At 36.2% G+C, this 17778-nt stretch overlaps 1 protein-coding gene and 1 pseudogene across 1 annotated transcript; one reads left to right on the top strand and one right to left on the bottom strand.

Moving 5' to 3' along the window:
• Positions 1-324: 324 nt before the first annotated feature.
• LOC130743546 (uncharacterized) lies at positions 325-14861 on the bottom strand. The gene is made up of 14 exons (XM_057595792.1): positions 13335-14861; positions 12892-13023; positions 12622-12779; positions 12339-12549; positions 12013-12250; positions 11771-11915; positions 11375-11673; positions 3399-4675; positions 2033-2155; positions 1733-1890; positions 1451-1661; positions 1125-1362; positions 884-1031; positions 325-783 (listed from the first exon to the last, which is right to left on the bottom strand). Exons 1-14 carry the CDS (start codon positions 14596-14598, stop codon positions 484-486), a joined length of 4902 nt encoding a protein of 1633 aa, XP_057451775.1. The 5' UTR covers positions 14599-14861; the 3' UTR covers positions 325-483.
• On the top strand, positions 13417-16548 carry LOC130742885 (dolichyl-diphosphooligosaccharide--protein glycosyltransferase subunit 4A-like; annotated as a pseudogene).
• Positions 16549-17778: the final 1230 nt, after the last annotated feature.

Here is a 17778-nt window from a genome sequence, read left to right as displayed (position 1 = left end):
TGAACCTGGTGAAGCACAGGCAAGACAAAGAGGAAGAACAAAGAAGAAAAGGTATGTCTTAACAAAGATTGTTTCTTTTGTGCTTCTAGACCAAAAAGAAAATTATAAAGAAAGGAGTGGCATTAGGTAAAGGCGTAAAGCAAAGGCAGGTCACTTTGAGATTAAATAGCAAGGTATTAACTACTGCATGTAAATCATTTCCCATTTTATTAGCCATACAATGAGCCTAAGTTTGCATATTAAGAAAATCAGATTTTTGCTCATCCCATTACTAAGTTTAACTAAATCTATTAGAATACCAATGACAAGAAGGAGATAGTAATATAGTGAAGTTTTCTATACTTAAACACCTTTCAGATTTGTATTCAGTCGTATACATTGAGAAGCAAACCTATTTTGTTTGCATTGAATCCTATTAAACTCCTTAGGATTGAAGTCTCCTATCTCCAAACCATGTCTCATTCTCTGTCTCACCAATATAAACTATCTCGGTTTTAACAATGACATGGACATCTCATTGGTAGAATGTAGCTTACTATTTTCTGATGAAGAGCCTAGGTGACGCGGATAAAAGGCGGGTTCCTTTGGTCTTGGCAATGGTTTCTCACCATTCAGCATAAGAACTACAGCTGACATGTCTGGCCTATCCTCTGGTCTGTCTTGCACACATAGAAGTCCAGTCTGAATACATCTCAATACTTCTTGTTCAGCTAGAGCAATTGAGTCGCCTAGAGATTCATCTATCAGCTCCAGTAACATTTGTTCGCACCACAGTCTCCATGCCTAAAGAAAAAGAAAATCCAAATTTTGAGGTTTGAATTCACATTGAAATATGCAGGTGTATATAAATGGTATTTTAACTGGACTAAACCTTTAGACTTACATGTCCAAGAAGGTGAAGATCATGATGGTCAAAATATCCCGTGTTTTTCTTTCCGCTAACTATCTCTAGTAAAATAACACCGTAACTGAAGACATCGGATTTCACTGAGAAATACCCACGGGCTGCATACTCTGGAGAAATATAACCACTGCAATAAAGTTAAAGACAGAGAGCTTAGAGAAGGGAACAAGTGAATTTTTCTGCTTCAAAAAGTATCAAAGTCAAGACTATCTATGCTTACTAAGTTCCTGCTACACTTTTTGTTTTCTCTCCAACTTCATCACCCCCAAAGATTCTAGCAAGACCAAAATCTGATATTTTTGGATTCATATTTTCATCTAGAAGAATGTTGCTGGCCTTCAGGTCTCTATGGATAATCCTTAATCTAGAATCCTCATGAAGATAGAGAAGTCCTTTAGCAATTCCGCAAATAATTTTAAAGCGTTGAGCCCAAAGCAGTGAGCTCTTTCTAGTTTGATCTGACAAAATTTTGTTTAGTTAGCATGAAGATGATTTGGTAATCTAGGTATAAGAAAATATAGAATTGATAGAGGATAAATCTCAAACCAAAAATAAAGTAGTCCAAGCTTCTATTAATCATGAATTCGTATATCAGGATTCTCTCATCATTTTGAATGCAACACCCAAGAAGTTTCACAAGATTTCGGTGTTGAAGATTGGCAATTAGAACAACTTCATTAATGAACTCTTTTGGTCCTTGTCCTGAGTTATCGCATAGCCGCTTCACTGCTATATCCTGCCCATTTGTCCAAGTACCCTGAAATCATTATCTAGAATGTTATGTTGGAAGATGACTCCAGTGGCAGGATATAAATATGATCATATTACCTTGTAAACCGGTCCAAATCCACCTTCTCCCAATTTGTTGCTAGTGGAGAAGTTATTAGTTGCTTTAGCTATGGTTGATAATTCAAATATTGGTATGTCAATGGATTCATCCTCTTTGTTGTCTGGGTGACTCTTCCATCTAAGTATTTGGCTCTTTCCTGAAAGGGTAGAATCGGAGAATAATTGTAAACAAATGACAATGGATTGTAAGAATTTATAGTTACCAAATACCAGATCTTAAAATCTTATCTGAATATATTTTCTTTAGTATGAGCCAAAATCAGTTTCCTAAATAATTACCTGTCTTCTTAAGTTTCTTCTTCCAAAGTAAGGCCACTCCCAGTATTATCATGGCCCCGACGAACACAGAACAGCCTGCCAGAACCCCTGCAAGCTGCATCTTGTTCAAGCCCGTGTGATGGTCTGAGATTAAAAGCATTGTTAGTGAACATTCAATACACCAAAGTTTGAGCAGTTCAGAAATGCTATAGGCATTAAAAGCACATCTTCACATTGAAAGTAGATAGCAATTAGACGCTTCAATGCAAATGTATTATTTTGACACTGACCTCAATCCTACTCTTTCATGTTTTGATTTATGTCTTCAACAATGATGAAATTTATAACATACATCCCCGAAACTGTGTGCAATGAACAAAGTATACGGTTTATAATCCTTATATATATGGTGGCATGTGTCTGTCAGTTAACTACATTTGTCGGCTTCTTGTTTGACACGAGATTGGATATTGCAGTAACCTGCATGCTTTTCAACCCTGTGGGCGATGATTATTTCATTAGTGACTCCCTCGATGCTAAGGTCAGTAAATGGAACATCCCTGATTGTGGACTGGACTGATATCCTTGTAATGTTTACTGCAGTTTCTTACACACCTGGATATTGCAGTAACCTTTTCTTGTTTGTTTCCATTTCTACATGTAATTAAATATCACTTCCTTATAGTTATAGTATCTCAATAACTTGAAGAGAAATCTCAGTTTGATTCTGACCCTTGTTCATGTTAATTTGTTCATCATTGTAGGGTATAGTTTAAGGGCGTTGTTGTCCCTATAGTACAAAAGGTATAGTTTCTCCATTGTGTATTCTTCATATTTTTATCCCTGCTTGAAACATCTTGAAACTTAATCAGAAATGTACCATATTATCTCATTGAAATAATTTAAACTCTTGACATAGGTTCCTAGTTGAGTTAGTTCCGATTTCAGATTAACTCAAAGAGGCACAATTTCGAATATTCGATGGAAGAAGAAATCCAAACTAAGAAAAGTCACTGGTTTCGAGGTAATTCCTTATCTCCATAAGCAGTCTTTGATTTTCTTGGCACCAGAAGTTATTTGATGTAAAGGAAAGCAAACTTACTGGCTTTTGAATCCTAAAAGCATTAAAAGCACATCTTCACAATGAATGTAGATAGCAATTAGATGCATCCATGCAAATATATTTTTATGACACTGACCTCAATCCTACTCTTTCATGTTTTAATTCCTATCTTCAACAAAGATGAAATTTATAACACAAATCCCAGAAATTGTGTGCAATGAACACTATGTGAAGCATAGTTAGGCCCTGAATTTATGAATTTAACTTCTTTATTTAGTGGGAAAGCAAAATTGAGCAAAATATATGGAAATGAAATATTCTCACCTAATTCTGAATCTGCCACTCTTATGTAAAGGTCTTGTCCTCCGGAGGTCATGATCCTCACGTCCATGATATTATTGAACCAAAGCAAGCAGCCACTCCCGCCATCTCTGACATCTAAACTTGCATATGCTGTGCAGGAACAGTTTTTCAGACAGAATTTCTCACATTCCTCAAGGTTCATGCTCTTATTGAGCCACGACGCTGACGTGTCTGGTAGTTTCATTCCGGTATGCTTCAGAAACCCATCACTGAGACCACAATCTAAATTAACTCTTCGAACACAACCATCATTCCACTTTTGTGAATTCCAATCCCCTTGAGATTTGGGGATGAAACCTTGAAGGCACTCACATGTTGGAGAGTTATCAACATCACAATTAGAGTTAGCTCCACAAAGGGCATAATTATCACACTGGTCTGCAGGGCCAACAAAGAAAAGCTGCCAACTCTTTGTCTGGTCTGACCAGACCAAACGTTGTACTTGGCCTATTGAAGTGAGCATGTATCTTGATATAATTGACTGGTTCATTTGTTGATATCCATATGAAACTTCCTCATCAGTAATCACAAAAGAGAAATCAAACAATTTGTAGAGTGTCTCAGAAGGAATTCCAGTTAAAATTTTGCCATTCCATGAGCCTACTCTGAACAATAATGTCTCTCCCTGTGTTATCACTACTTGAGGATAACCGCGAGTATCTATGCGATATGAATACTCACCCCTAGCAGGATTTTCTGTGTCTTTCCAACACACAAGAGATGTGTAATTACCAATTTTTATGTTGCTGCGAATTTTCATTTCTGGGAGAAAAGTGTCCCCAGGAAGATCAAAACTTTGCCATAGAAGATTCTCTGGGTTGCTTTCTTCTCTCACAACAAGGTTTCCAGTCTCCAGGAGCTGCAGAACTGGCTTCTTTGCAGTTGTTGAAATATTGGAGGACCAGACCAAGCCCTTTGTGGCATCAAGAATAACAAGGTTTCCTCCATCAGTGATATTCAAAACTCCTGAGGAGTTTCCCACTGGGGAATCTCTGTTTGCTATCCATGCAACTGTTCTTGGAGAAAGACCCTTATACCATATACCAAAATATTGGCTATTTGGATCTCCAAAGTTGAAGAATCCAGCTTCAAAAGACCCTTCTGCAGAAACTAGAGTCTTGTCATCTTTCAAAGATTGTCCTGGAGCAACTATGTCCAGTGTGTAGAAGCTTGGTATGAAATGGAGCAGAAGAGAGCACAAAACTAGCACTATGAAGCTTTCCATCCACTGTTTCCTGGTTCAGGGTTTGGTGATTAGTTAGAACTTTGCTCAAATTGCTACAACAAATTAAATTTGGCCACAAGCCAAAATCTTCAAAAGCCACCATCAGAATTATTAGTAGTTTTGTCTTTGACTTGATCTAGAATCTGTCTATATTAGAATGAAAATGCGGTGTATGAAGTCAAAGATAAATATTTATTTTCATATTTATCATCATCACACAACAACAACAACAACAATTATTGCTAGTCATCAAGGCTCAAGCCAAGTCAGATATAATAACTAACTTCATCTACTTAGGTGGGGATATTAGATTCAGGGAACAAACAGGCTATATATTATTGAACCACGAAATGATAAACAAATGAGATGTAAAGCATTGGAAAATCTCAACTGATACTATTGAGATACTTGATCAATGATCATATGAATATCGAAAATGTTCTGTTCACACGATGAAAAGAGGTGGAGGTGGATAAAGATAAGAAGAAAAAAAGGAAGCAATGAGAAAATATGCGATTTGATGGGTGATATAATGGAAAACTATGTTTGTAATTACTCCCTCTATTTTATATTTAACTGTACACGAAGAGAAGAAACACACATATTAAAGAGTGCAATTAATTTTGTTACTTTTCATAAAAGTATTATTTGATTTCCTATTTCACCTTTAAAATGTATATTATTTTTCCTCATTTATTGTTCCTGCAAGAGCATTTCTTGGAAAAACATCATTTAATGCTCTCTTGAAACTCTAAGTGTACAGATATATAAGAACAATTTTTTTTTCTTCAAAGTGAAGAGTTAATAAGGAACGGAGGAAGTAAGTTTTTGTCACATATAGTGTGAAATAGAGAGATAAGAGAGAAATAAGTGATATGATATGTAATATGATAAGAAATGAATAGAGAGATAGAAAAAAAGTTGATTGAATTGAGATGTAAGAGAAACTTAGTGTGAATGTCTCATAACTCATGGTATGATTGAAAAAGAAGAAGATAAAAAAAAGGTGGGGTGGAAAAGAGGTGAAAAAAAAAGGGTGTGAATGTATCAAAATTGTATTAATACAACACCTTTACTTGATTAAATTAATATTGCACTTTTACTTGACCTAAAATTCTAAGTCATGTATTTTTTTTTTTGGTAGCATGATGGGTTAAGCCCCAAGGAAAAAGAAACTAAGAACAAGGCTCAAACGGAGGACAAATCCTCGCCCTAATCTATCTTAAGAAACTGATGGCAATCGCCAAGCGGGGAAGAGAAAACATGAACCCCAAAAGGAAGAAACAAAGCAGCCTAGCAATCTAGTCTACCAAATTAAAATCCCTAGAAACATAAGAGAACTTGATGCATTCATGAATTGAAATATTGTGACCAATAAGATCAATAATTTCTACATGAGGGTGACCGAGCTCGCAAACTGGAGAAATCATATTTATATCCTCCATGGAATGACTTTTTTACAAGGCTAGTGTAGTTTTAACAAAATTTTACCAAACTAGTGCAACTTTTCATTTAATTACAAACTTTTCATTTAATTACAAAAATAGTGTAAATCGCCACTTGAAGTGGCAATATTTTTTTTTTTTATGAAATCGTCACTAACAGTGGCGACAACCTATTTATATTATTTTTTTTACTTTCTTAGTTAGTGATGGAAACGTATCCGTCACAAAATTTTAATATTTAATATAAAATGTATTAGTAATGTGAAGAAAGATAGCATCCGTCACAAAGTTTCAAGCGACGGAATTCTGTTTGCGACGAAGTATATTTCGTCTCAAAATCCTAGTGAATAATGAAAAAGAACTTAGCGACGGAAATTGAAGGATAAATACTTCCGTCACAAAATTTTTAGCGACGGAGTTTGTGACGGAAAATTTTCCGTCACTAATAAACAAAGTCAAAAAAAATATAGTGTCGCCACTGCTAGTGACGATTTCATAAAAAAAAAAGAGATATCGCCACTTCAAGTGGCGATTTACACTATTTTTGTAATGAAATCAAAAGTTGCACTAGTTTAGTAAATTTATTTGAAAGTTGCACTAGTCGTGTAAAAAAGTCTCTTGTCCCATGGAATTGCTTCGAAAAATTATGATCAAGAACGAGATCGGCCACTGAACGAATAACACATAGTTCTGCAAGTAGAGGATTTGACTTTCTTGAATTATTGTAGAAACCCAGGATCAATCTCCATTTTCACGAAACACCATCCTTTAAAGGAAAAACAAACACATCGAGAAAAAATACAATCGGGTAAATAGCCAACTTGGTCCTTGAATGTGTTCACCGACTTCAACTTCGTCCCTAAACTTTAAAAATGACGCTCGTGGTCCCTGAATGTGCCAAATCTTCCTCATCAGTAGTCCCTGGGTTAGAAAAAGCTCACGGCCGATAACGGAAGTGTGACATGGCTTTTTTTTAGAGCTGACGTGGAAATTAATAAGTTTTCCCCCAAAAATGAAATTGTCAAATTGGTCCCTTCTCAATCTTCTTCTTCTTCCTCTCAACCCTACCTTCAAAATCAGAAATTAAACACCATTGAAGCCCCACCAAGCACCACCACCACCACCACCAAATCCCCCCCTCACCCAACACCACTACCACCACCGAAACCCTCTTCCACCACCACCTTAAAACCACCATTGATTTTTGTTGTTCTTGATTCCCTCCCTTTCTTTCTCAATGCAAATTGTTTTCCGTGAAATGTGTATTCTCCATTTGCAATTGCAGTTCCATAACCTAATATTCTGATGTGTTTATTCTCTTATGCAGTAATCCACCAAATCCCCCATCTCACCCAACACCACCACCACCACCTCAAAACCACTTTGTCTCTGAAAAATTACCAAAAAAAATTGTTTTTTAGCTTTTTTATCAATTACCCATAACATATATCAGGGAAAAGGCGCCATTTTGGAGCAATTTATTCTCCGTCGGTGGGGTCTTGAAGCAATTTTGCATTTCCATGCAGCTTCGGTGGTTACCTTAAATTCTCCTTAATAATTGGGGGTGGATGGTTCCACTTTGTCCTGTGGAATTTGCATTTTTAGATGTTGTGCTTTGACCTCAATTGTCTGCTGTGAACAGGTTGCGAGCAATGTGAGCTCGGAGATCTTTGTGAGTAATGTAATTTTTTATGTAATTTTCCAGAGAAAAAGTAGTTTTGAGGTGGTGGTGGTGGAAGAGGGTTTCGGTGGTGGTGGTGGTGGTGGTGGTGCTTGGTGGGGCTTCAATGGTGTTTAATTTCTGATTTTGAAGGTACGGTTGAGAGGAAGAAGAAGAAGATTGAGCAGGGACCAATTTGATAATTTCATTTTTGGGGGAAAACTTATTAATTTCCACGTCAGCTCTGCCTTAAAAAAAAAGCCATGACACACTTCCGTTAACGACCGTGAGCTTTTTTTAATCCAGGGACTATTGATGAGGGAGACTTAGCACATCCAGGGACCACGAGCGTCATTTTTAAAGTTTAGGGACGAAGTTGAAGTCGGTGGATACATTCAGGGACCAAGTTGGCTATTTACCCAAATACAATCATAAAAGTGCATAATAATTAAATTACTATTGAATGACATAGTATCGCTCAAATCCCTGTGAGATACGTGGGTGGATCCTCTGCAGCAGTTAATTTCCTCAATCCCTCTGCAGTGAAATTTATGGTCGTTGGATGCATCCTACGGTTCATATATTTTAAACATAAAAAAATCATTTAATTAGTAAAGTAGACAAGCACGTGATGCAGCGGCGACGGAGAAGCGTTACGGCAAAGACGAACAACCGCCTATCAACCCGGTTGTAACCCCTCCACCACCGCGGTGTTCAACGGCAAACCACCAGACTGTTGTCATCCATTTCTGTCGTCTCCTTCCAGTCTTTAGGCACTAAACCAGAAGCAATTGAATCTGCACAAATATTACTAGTCGACTTCAACCCGGTTGCAATTGCAGATTTCAACATTTAGGGCACTTAAACCAGAAGCAAACCAAATTGGGTCAAATGAATCTGCACAAATTGGGGGTGAAACATGGTGTTTTGGATCTCTCTTAAGTCTACAAATAGGAAAAAATTGCAAAACGTGAGAAGAACGGAAACGATTGAACATGGCACTTTTGTTTCCAATCACCATTGAGGAACACAGTTACTGGACAACGGTGGTGCGAATTGGTGGCCGGAGTAAAGAAGAAAGTGGTTGCTGCTGCCGTGGACCGTGGTTCATCTTCAGACTTCACTATAATGCTTCCCTACTGTGTCACGTGCCTGTTCTTCGTCTTCATTACTTATTTTTAATGTTTAACACATCTGAACCGTAAGATGAATCGAACGGCCAGATATTTCGTTGCAGAGGGATTGAGGAAATTAGCTGCTGCAGAGGATCCAGATCCGTAAGATACGACAACGCGACATACTACTTTACTTTTTTTTTTTGGTACATTCCATAAAGAAAAAGACAATTAAGGCCTCACAGAGGAGACTCCCAAGGCATCAGCCAAAACCAAAAACCTAATAAGTTAAAAATTATACCAATAGAAAGTCAGATGCTTGTTTAGATTTGAAGTATTTAATTCTTCACAATTTTTACAAAACTTGGTTATTGTAGTTTGAAAAGGCGGATTCAGTACTTGTTGTAAGTTTGGAAAAGTTGTGAGAATACTATCTTTTGAATTCAGGTTCCTTCTAACAACAAAACACAAAATGTGTTTTCTCAATGTGTATTCATTCTTGTGATTCTTTGAACATTAGAAGGTCAAACATTTCAACTAAATTTTGCTCAATTCAACTACCTTCTTATTTTTTTTCATTTACTATTTTAATTGGTACTCAGACCTCGGTCTCTAGGGTTGAGCACCTAATAGTGTTAAAAGAAAAGATGGAAGCAAGTGGAAATCAAATTTACTTACATGAACATACAAAAGGTTAAAGGTTAAATTAGTCTCTGCGTTAGTAAGCAAGTTTCATTTTAGTCATTATGACAAAAAATGACGTTTAGTGCAGTCATTTTCACAATTACTGGTGGGTTTTGACCGCCACTAAACGTCATTTTTCCTCAAAGGGGCTAAAATCAAACTTGCTTACAAATTAGAGACTAAATTGACCATTAACCCAATAAAATATTAAAGGTAGACACTCCCTCTCCCCATTTATAAGTCATATTTACCCAACTCTCAAATATTAAGAAAAGTTGTTAGGTGCAATAAATTTGTAAATTTTTTATCAACATTCCTAAATTACCCATGAATTTTTTTCTCCAATTTAAAAGCTTTTCAAATTCATATCATCTATTTCATACACCCTTCGGTCCTTTTTATAAGAAACACTTTGGAAATTTTTTTTGGTCATTTTTATAAGAAACACTCTTATAAATTTAAGTCAAATAATTTATTCTAATTCAAAGAGACCTATTCTCCATGCAAAAATTTGGAGGAAAATTGCAAGCACCCAATATATATTGTCAACATTTATGGTAATTAGTATGATTGTTCTTGTGAAAAGGAAAATACATCATTGAAATTAAGCATAGTAGTTTATTTTATAAAAAAAATTAGTTTCCTTGGTTTGTGTGATTTTATCAAAGTATTTCTTATAAAAAGGACCGGAGAGAGTATTAAATATGAGGGTAGTTTTGAGAAAAAATACATTAAATGCTTCATTGATATTATAAAGTGACTTATATTTAAGGATAAAAAAAAATCTTAAAATGTGACATATATATGGGGACTGAAGGAGTATAAATTTGTAGGGGTGGTGGCAATAAAATAATCCTTTTTTGTGCAGTAAAATTTAAAAATTGCAAAATAATCCTTGTAATTAGTTTGTATTTTGCTATGATAGGCTGAAACTTTTGTCAAATATAATGCTTGTTACTTGTTAGTTTGAATGTTGTTCATGAATCAAAAATAGCCGTACGAAACCCTAATCCCAAATGTTGTTCTGTACATGAAATTCGCATGTTCTTCGCAGTGCCCATGGGGCTTTCTATTTCATTGTATCCCAAAGATTCTGGTTGTGACTTTCCATTCAATTTGAGAACAAATTAAGGATTCTAAAATTTCATAATATGGTTTTATTGATTCTAAAATTTTGCTCCAGTTCCAAGTTTTTTCTATCAATCTTTGACTTTGTTTATGATGTTTTTGCAGATTTCTCATGTCTGGACAGGGAATGGTACTGAAATTGAAATTCGCTATGATGCACCCCTCGGTCTTCGAGTGTTAGACAAGTGGCTAATGTTGTTTAGGCAATGGCCAGCTTCATTGTTCTGAATATCAATACCTCCACAGGTGAGTTTAATTTAGCTAAAGCTGCATGCAAATTCATTTTTCTGGTGTTGAATTGGATTTATCTTTTATATAAGTACTAATTTAAGCTAAATGTTGTAGTTTTCTGGTGTTGAATTGGACTCACTGTAGATTTTGTAGCTTCAAGTTATATACTTATTGCTTCTATCATTTAGAAGAACATATGTTTGCTTCATTTTACATTTTATTAGTCATACAATGAGCCTAAGTTTGCATATAAAGAAAATCTAGTTTTTGCTCAGCTCTTTATTAAGTTTAACTAAATCTAGTTGTCCAATGAGAGTACCCATGGCTAGATGGAGATAGTCACATAATGCAGTTTCTTTACACAAACGCCACAAAGTATATTGTTCACTGCTATACATTGAGTAAAACCTATTTCGTATAAATTGAAGCCTTTTAAACCACATATAGACTATTCCGTGTCTAACAATGACAAAGAAATTTCATTGGTAGAATGTCGCTTACTATTTGCTGATGGAGAGCTTAAGTGACGAGGATAAAAGGCAGGTTCCTTTGGTCTGGGCAATGGTTTCTCACCATTCAGCATTAGAACAACGGCTGACATGTCTGGTCTATCCTCTGGCCTCTCTTGAACGCATAGTAGTCCGGTGTGAATGCATCTCGATACTTCTTGTATAGCTGGAGCAATTGAGTCGCCCAGAGATTCATCTAACACCTCCAATGGCGTGTTTTTGCACCATAATTTCCATGCCTGGAGGATGTGAATTAAAATTTGAGGTATGGTGTCACTTTGCAATATGCATGCTGATATAAATGTTACTTTAACTGGACTAAATCCTTAGACTTACATGTCCAATAAGTTGAAGGTCATTGGGAAAATATTCCCTGTTATTCTTTCCACTAACTATCTCTAGTAAAATGACACCAAAACTGAAGACATCTGATTTCACTGAGAAATACCCATGGGCTGCATACTCTGGAGACATATATCCACTGCAATGCAGAAATAAGGAATAGAGCTTAGAGAAGGGGAACAAATGAATATTTTTGTTTTAAAACTATCAAAATCAGGTCATTTAATTATGCTTACTACGTTCCTGCTACTCTCTTTGTCTTGTCTTCAGCTTCATCTCCCCCAAAGATTCTAGCAAGGCCAAAGTCTGATATTTTTGGATTCATATTTTCGTCTAGAAGAATGTTGCTGGCCTTGAGGTCTCTATGGATAATCCTTAATCTTGAATCCTCATGAAGATAGAGAAGTCCCCGAGAAATCCCGCTAATAATTTTGAAGCGCTGATCCCAAAGCAGTAAAATTTGTCCAGTTTGATCTGAAAAAATTCAGTTTAATTAGCATGAAGATGACTTGGTGATCATGGTATGAGAAAATCTAGTACTGATACAGGATAAATCTCCAACCAAAAATGAAGTAGTCCAAGCTTCTATTTATCATGAATTCATATATCAAGATTCTCTCATCATTTTGAATGCAACACCCAAGAAGTTTCACAAGATTTCGGTGCTGAAGATTTGCAATTAGAAAAACTTCATTTATGAACTCTTGCGGTCCTTGTCCCGTGTTATTGCATAGTCGCTTCACAGCTATGTTTTGCCCATTTGTCAAAGTACCCTGACAATTATTATTCAGAATGTTATGTGGGAAGATAAATCCACTGGCAGGATATATAAATATGACCATTACCTTGTAAACTGGTCCAAATCCACCTTCTCCCAATTTGTTGCAAATGGAGAAGTTATCAGTTGCATTAGCTATGGTTGATAAATCAAATATTGGAATGTCAATGTCTTCATTCTCTTTGTTGTGAGGGTGATTGTTCCATCTAAATATTTGCTTCTTCCCTGAAAGGTTACAAGAATAATTGTGAATAGACGACAGTGCATTGCAAGTTTTTGGATAAGCTTTTTGCTGTACTGTGTACCAAAATCAGTTAAAACACCCTAATTAAATTACCTGGGTTCTGAAGTTTCTTCGTCCTCTTTCTCCAAAGTAAGACCATTCCCAATATTATCATGGCCACGATGAACATAATACATCCTGCCAGAACCCCTGCAAGCTGCTCCTTGTTCAAGCCCTTGTTATGCCCTGAGAGATTAAAGACTTTGTTAGTGAACATTCAACACACCAAAGTTTGAGCAGTTCAGATATCCTAAAGCATTAAAAACACATCTTCACAATGAAAGTAGATAGCAAATATATTTTTATGACACTGATGACCTCAATCCTACTCTTTCATGTTTTGATTTCTGTCTTGGATGGAATTTATAACATGCACCAGAAACTGTGTGCAATGAACATTATGGGCAGCTTAGTTAGGTGTTGAATATCAATATTTGACTTCCTTATTTATTGGTTAAACAAATTAGAGGAAGTTGATGTAAATAAAATATTATCACCTAATTCTGAAGCCGCCACTCTTATATACAGGTCTTGTCCTCCAGAGGTCAGTTTCCTCAGGTCGATGACGTTATTGAACCAAAGCAAGCAGCCACTCCCACCATCTCTGATATCTAAACTTGCATATGCTGAGCAAGAGCATTTTTTCAGACAGAATTTTTCACATTCCTCAAGCTTCATGCTCTTATCAAACCATGATGCCGACGTATCAGGTAATTTCATTCCAGTATACTTCAGAAAGCCATTATTAGGGACACAATCTAAGTTAACTTGGCGAACACACCCATCATACCACCTTTGTGAATTCCAGTCTTCTTGAGATTTGGGAACAAAACCGGGAAGGCATTCGCATAACGGAGTGACATTAGCATCACAATTAGAATTAGCACCACAAAAGGCATAATTATCACACTGGTCTGAAGGGCCAGCAAACAAAAACTGCCAACTCTTTGTCTGATCTGATAATATGTATCGCGCCGCTTGGCCTGATGTAGTGAGGATTAATCTTGTAATAGTTGACTTGTTCAGGAGTTCATATCCATACACTACTTCCTGATCAGTTATTACAAAGGAGAAATTCAATAATCTGTACATTGTTTTAGATGGAATTCCAGAATAAGTATTTCCATTCCAGGAACCTATTCTGAAGGATATATTGTTTTCCTTTGTAATCACTAATTGAGGATAACCGCGAGTGTCTATGCGGTATGAATACTCACCTGTAGCAGGATTTTGTGTGTCTTTCCAAGACACAAGAGATGTATACTTACCATTTTTTAAGTTACTTCGAATTTTCATTCCGGCAAGCAAAGTGTCCCCAGGATGATCAAAACTTTGCCATAGAAGATTCTCTGGGTTGCTTTCTTCTCTCACAACTAGGTTTCCACTCTCCAAGAGCTGCACAACTGGTTTCTTTGCAGTTGTTGATGTATTGGAGGACCAGACCAAGACATTTGTGGCATCAAGAATAACAAGATTTCCTCCATCAGTGACATTCAAAACTCCAGAGGAGTTTCCCAGTGGGGAATCTCTGTTTGCTATCCACACAACTGTTCTTGGAGAAATATCCTTATACCATATACCAAAATATTGCTGATTTGGATCTCCAAAGTTGAAGAATCCAGCTTCAAAAGAACCATCTGCTGAAACTAGAGTCTTGTCTTCTTTGACAGATTGTCCTGGAACAATGGTGTCCAGCGTGTTGATGCTTGGTATGAAATGGAGCAGAAGAGAACACAAAACTAGCACCTTGAAGCTTTCCATCCACTATCTTCTGGTTCAGGGTTTAGTTAGTGGTTAGAAATTCTTTCAAATTGCTACGACAAATTTGGCTATAAGAAAAAATCTTCAAAAGTCAGCAAAAGAATTGTCTCTAGTCAATAGTTTTGTCTGTGCCTGATCTAGAATGAAAAACAACTCTTCAAATTTATCAACATCAACACAGACAACTATTATTGGGATGAGAATCATCTCATGTCGAAACTCTCATCTTCCCTTATGTTGATATGTTGTGTTTGTCTTTTTTCTTCATCTATAATATATAGGTAGAATCTTTTAAATATTTATGATTAGAAATATAGACACAACGTTACATTAGATAATGTCATGTCACATATAATCCCCATTATTGCTAGCTGTCAACCCAAGTCATAAATATTAACTAACCTCCTTTGTTTAGGTGCGAAAATTTGATATGGGATCACATTGGCCATATAGGTGGGGGTGGGGGTGCATTTGGTAGAAGGGAGTTTAAATGAGTAACTTACATGAGAGGGATCCGTTAAAAAAAAAACTTAAATATCTTTTCAGTTCATATAAAATAAAAATAGTAAATGATTAAAATTGGTCTTTATAAAATTTTTGCAACGTGTGTAGTCCATCATTTATTTTTTAAATGAAAACAAGCTACATCACTTTCTTACATGACCCATATTTTACCTTTTTACCAGCCACGTAGTAGACTTATTAAGTCTTGACTTAATCAGCCCAAGGGACAAGGCTGTCGATATAGGCTTTTTGTATAATTATTAGTCCCTCTAAATAATTTTATGCACTTTTAGTCCTCCTCTCCTTTTCTCACCTCCACTCATTCCACCATTAATTGCAGCCATGCGTAGTTGAGTTTCAAAGTACTAGTATAATAAATATTAATTAGCTTTCAATGTCACTCACGTTTACTATTTATTAGCCTAAACCATAATAAATTATGATATTCCCACTTCTAATAAAAATTAAATACTAAATAAAGGAGGTAGAATAAATAATGAGATAGTAGTAATTAGTAGTAGTAAGTTTCAAATGGTAAAATAAGAAAATGTTTTTTATTTTTTAAAATCAACAAAATTATTATTTTTTTAATTTATGTGTTTCTTCCTTTTTAATAGGGACAGAGTAATTATTTTCATCAAATTCAATTAGTTTTATATTTAAATGACAATTTTGATTTGAAGAATAATTTTGGAAGATAAACCAATTTGAATTGGCAATTTTTTAATTTTTTAATTTTTAATTTTTTGATTTGGCAAATGACTATTGATTGCCATGATTGATTTGGCAAATGACTATTTTTTAATTCTTCTTTCTTTCCTTCCCCCTTCACCCTATCGCAAGAAATCAGCAGAGGTGTGTCTTGTTCCGGCGGAATCGACGGTGGCGTGATCCAGAGTGAAGCCATTGAAGGGACCCACCAGCTTCCAGCAACCCATCACAAACCGCCGATTGCCACGTCCTGAGGTGAGGCGTGAAGCGTCCGGAATCGATGGCGCTGCTGCCGCCGAGGACGCGGCCGCGAGCGTCGGCGCCCTCCTCGGAGGACTTGCGCCGGTGAATGGTCGTCGTTGACGTTCGAGATCAAGAGCGTTTTACTCAATATTGTTGCTGTGTCGTGGACGAAAAATGACCAGGCTTGAACAAGAACCAGACAACATTGAAAAATGAAAAGAAAAACCAGGTAGAAGCAGAACACAGAGCGAGACCTAGGAAGAAGCACGACCTCAACACTCGCCACCGACGACCACCGCGTCAACGCGATGATTGATGATCAGGATCTGGGTTTCTTTGCCAATTTTCTTGGCGTCTTCATCTTTACCACTATGTCATGGCTGATCCGAAGTTTGAAGGAAACTAGGAACTCTATGCAGTTGGAAAATTTAATCTTTCATGTTGTAGAATGAGATGCTTTGCCAATGGGAATCGATTTGATACAATTATGAACTTGCGATCGGCAATGTGAATGTTAGTTTACTGTTAAAACTTATAAATACATCAAAGGATCATAAAGCTTCAATTTTTGATATGCCCATGTGTGCTTGCATAAGCTGGCTGTGTTTTGCGGAAATTTTGAAGCTAGATGATGTGCTACCATATTTTGGTGCAAAAAAAAAAATGAAAAGAAAAACCTAGTCATTGAGAAAACAGATCTGGGTGCTTGGCACCATCCAAAGCTGGTTGTATTACTAAATCTGAATATAGCAGAATAAGGGGTGGGGTGATGCCGTGATGGTCATGGGAGGTGGAAGAAGTCAAAGGTTTTGCAGCATCGTGGGCGGAGGAGGACCAGGTGTGGGCGGAGCTGTAGAGGTGGTTGTGGGCATTGGGAGGAAGAAAGAAGTTTTTTTTTTTTTAATTGAAGACAAAGTTAGGGTTTGATATGGGTATTTTGGTCACTTTGTTAATTTAATCTTAACCATTCAATTTTTTAAATATTATATCAATGGTGAAAATTAAATAGATTTTCAGTGTCCCCTTTTTACTAAAGTTTTTTCCATGGGGGCACCGGTGAACCCCATAAAATGGGTGACACCATAGATTTCATCCTCTTTTATGGGAAGAAAGAGAATGTAAATTTATACATTGGCAGCCTTATACATTTATACACACTTAACAATATCACTTTGGTTTACAAAAAAAAAAAAATCACAAAAGTGATTTTTTTTTAGCAAATATTAGTTGTTAGTAATGTTAGTAATTTAGTTCTTCTCAATGTTTGAATTCTTCACCCTTCAGTCCTTCACCCTTCCAATCTCTTATGTCCTCTAGCTCTTACCACTCGAGTTAACCTTCGGAGACACTTTTGGTCTATCACTTATCACTATTTGTAAGTTCCGGTCCCTCGTAGAATTTATTAGTTTCACTATTTGTTTATTAAAAACCATTAAATATTATATGAAAGTTGATCGAAAAACCAAAACTGAAATAATTAGTAAATGTGAGAGACATTGTAAGTTAATTAATTTATTGAGAAACCAGAACTGTCAAATTGTGATAAGTAAAGTTTAAATTTAGTTGTTAATATTTGAGAGAAATTACTCAATTTTGGTCATAGTTAGAGTGATAGTTCATGCCAACTTGCCAAAAAGTGTACGGTGCTATGTAGTGTGTGATTATTTTTTTGGTATATCGGAAATATAAATTGCACCATCCGGAGTTTGATCCATGGACCTC

The sequence above is a fragment of the Lotus japonicus genome, chromosome 3 (genome assembly GCF_012489685.1).
Source record: "Lotus japonicus ecotype B-129 chromosome 3, LjGifu_v1.2".
NCBI lineage: Eukaryota > Viridiplantae > Streptophyta > Magnoliopsida > Fabales > Fabaceae > Lotus > Lotus japonicus.
Note: the sequence above shows the minus strand (reverse complement) of the source record. Positions and strands in the feature narration are given on the sequence as shown.

Excerpts from the sequence above, each read along its gene's own strand:
- LOC130743546 (XM_057595792.1), bottom strand. The coding sequence starts at position 14,598 with ATGGAAAGCTTCAAGGTGCTAGTTTTGTGTTCTCTTCTGCTCCATTTC. Across the intron at positions 4,676-11,374 it reads TCATTGTTAGACACGGAATA|CAGGAAACAGTGGATGGAAA; the intron begins GTCTATATGTGG and ends CAAACCCTGAAC. Across the intron at positions 1,032-1,124 it reads AAAAGTGTAGCAGGAACTTA|TGGTTATATTTCTCCAGAGT; the intron begins GTAAGCATAGAT and ends ACTTTATTGCAG.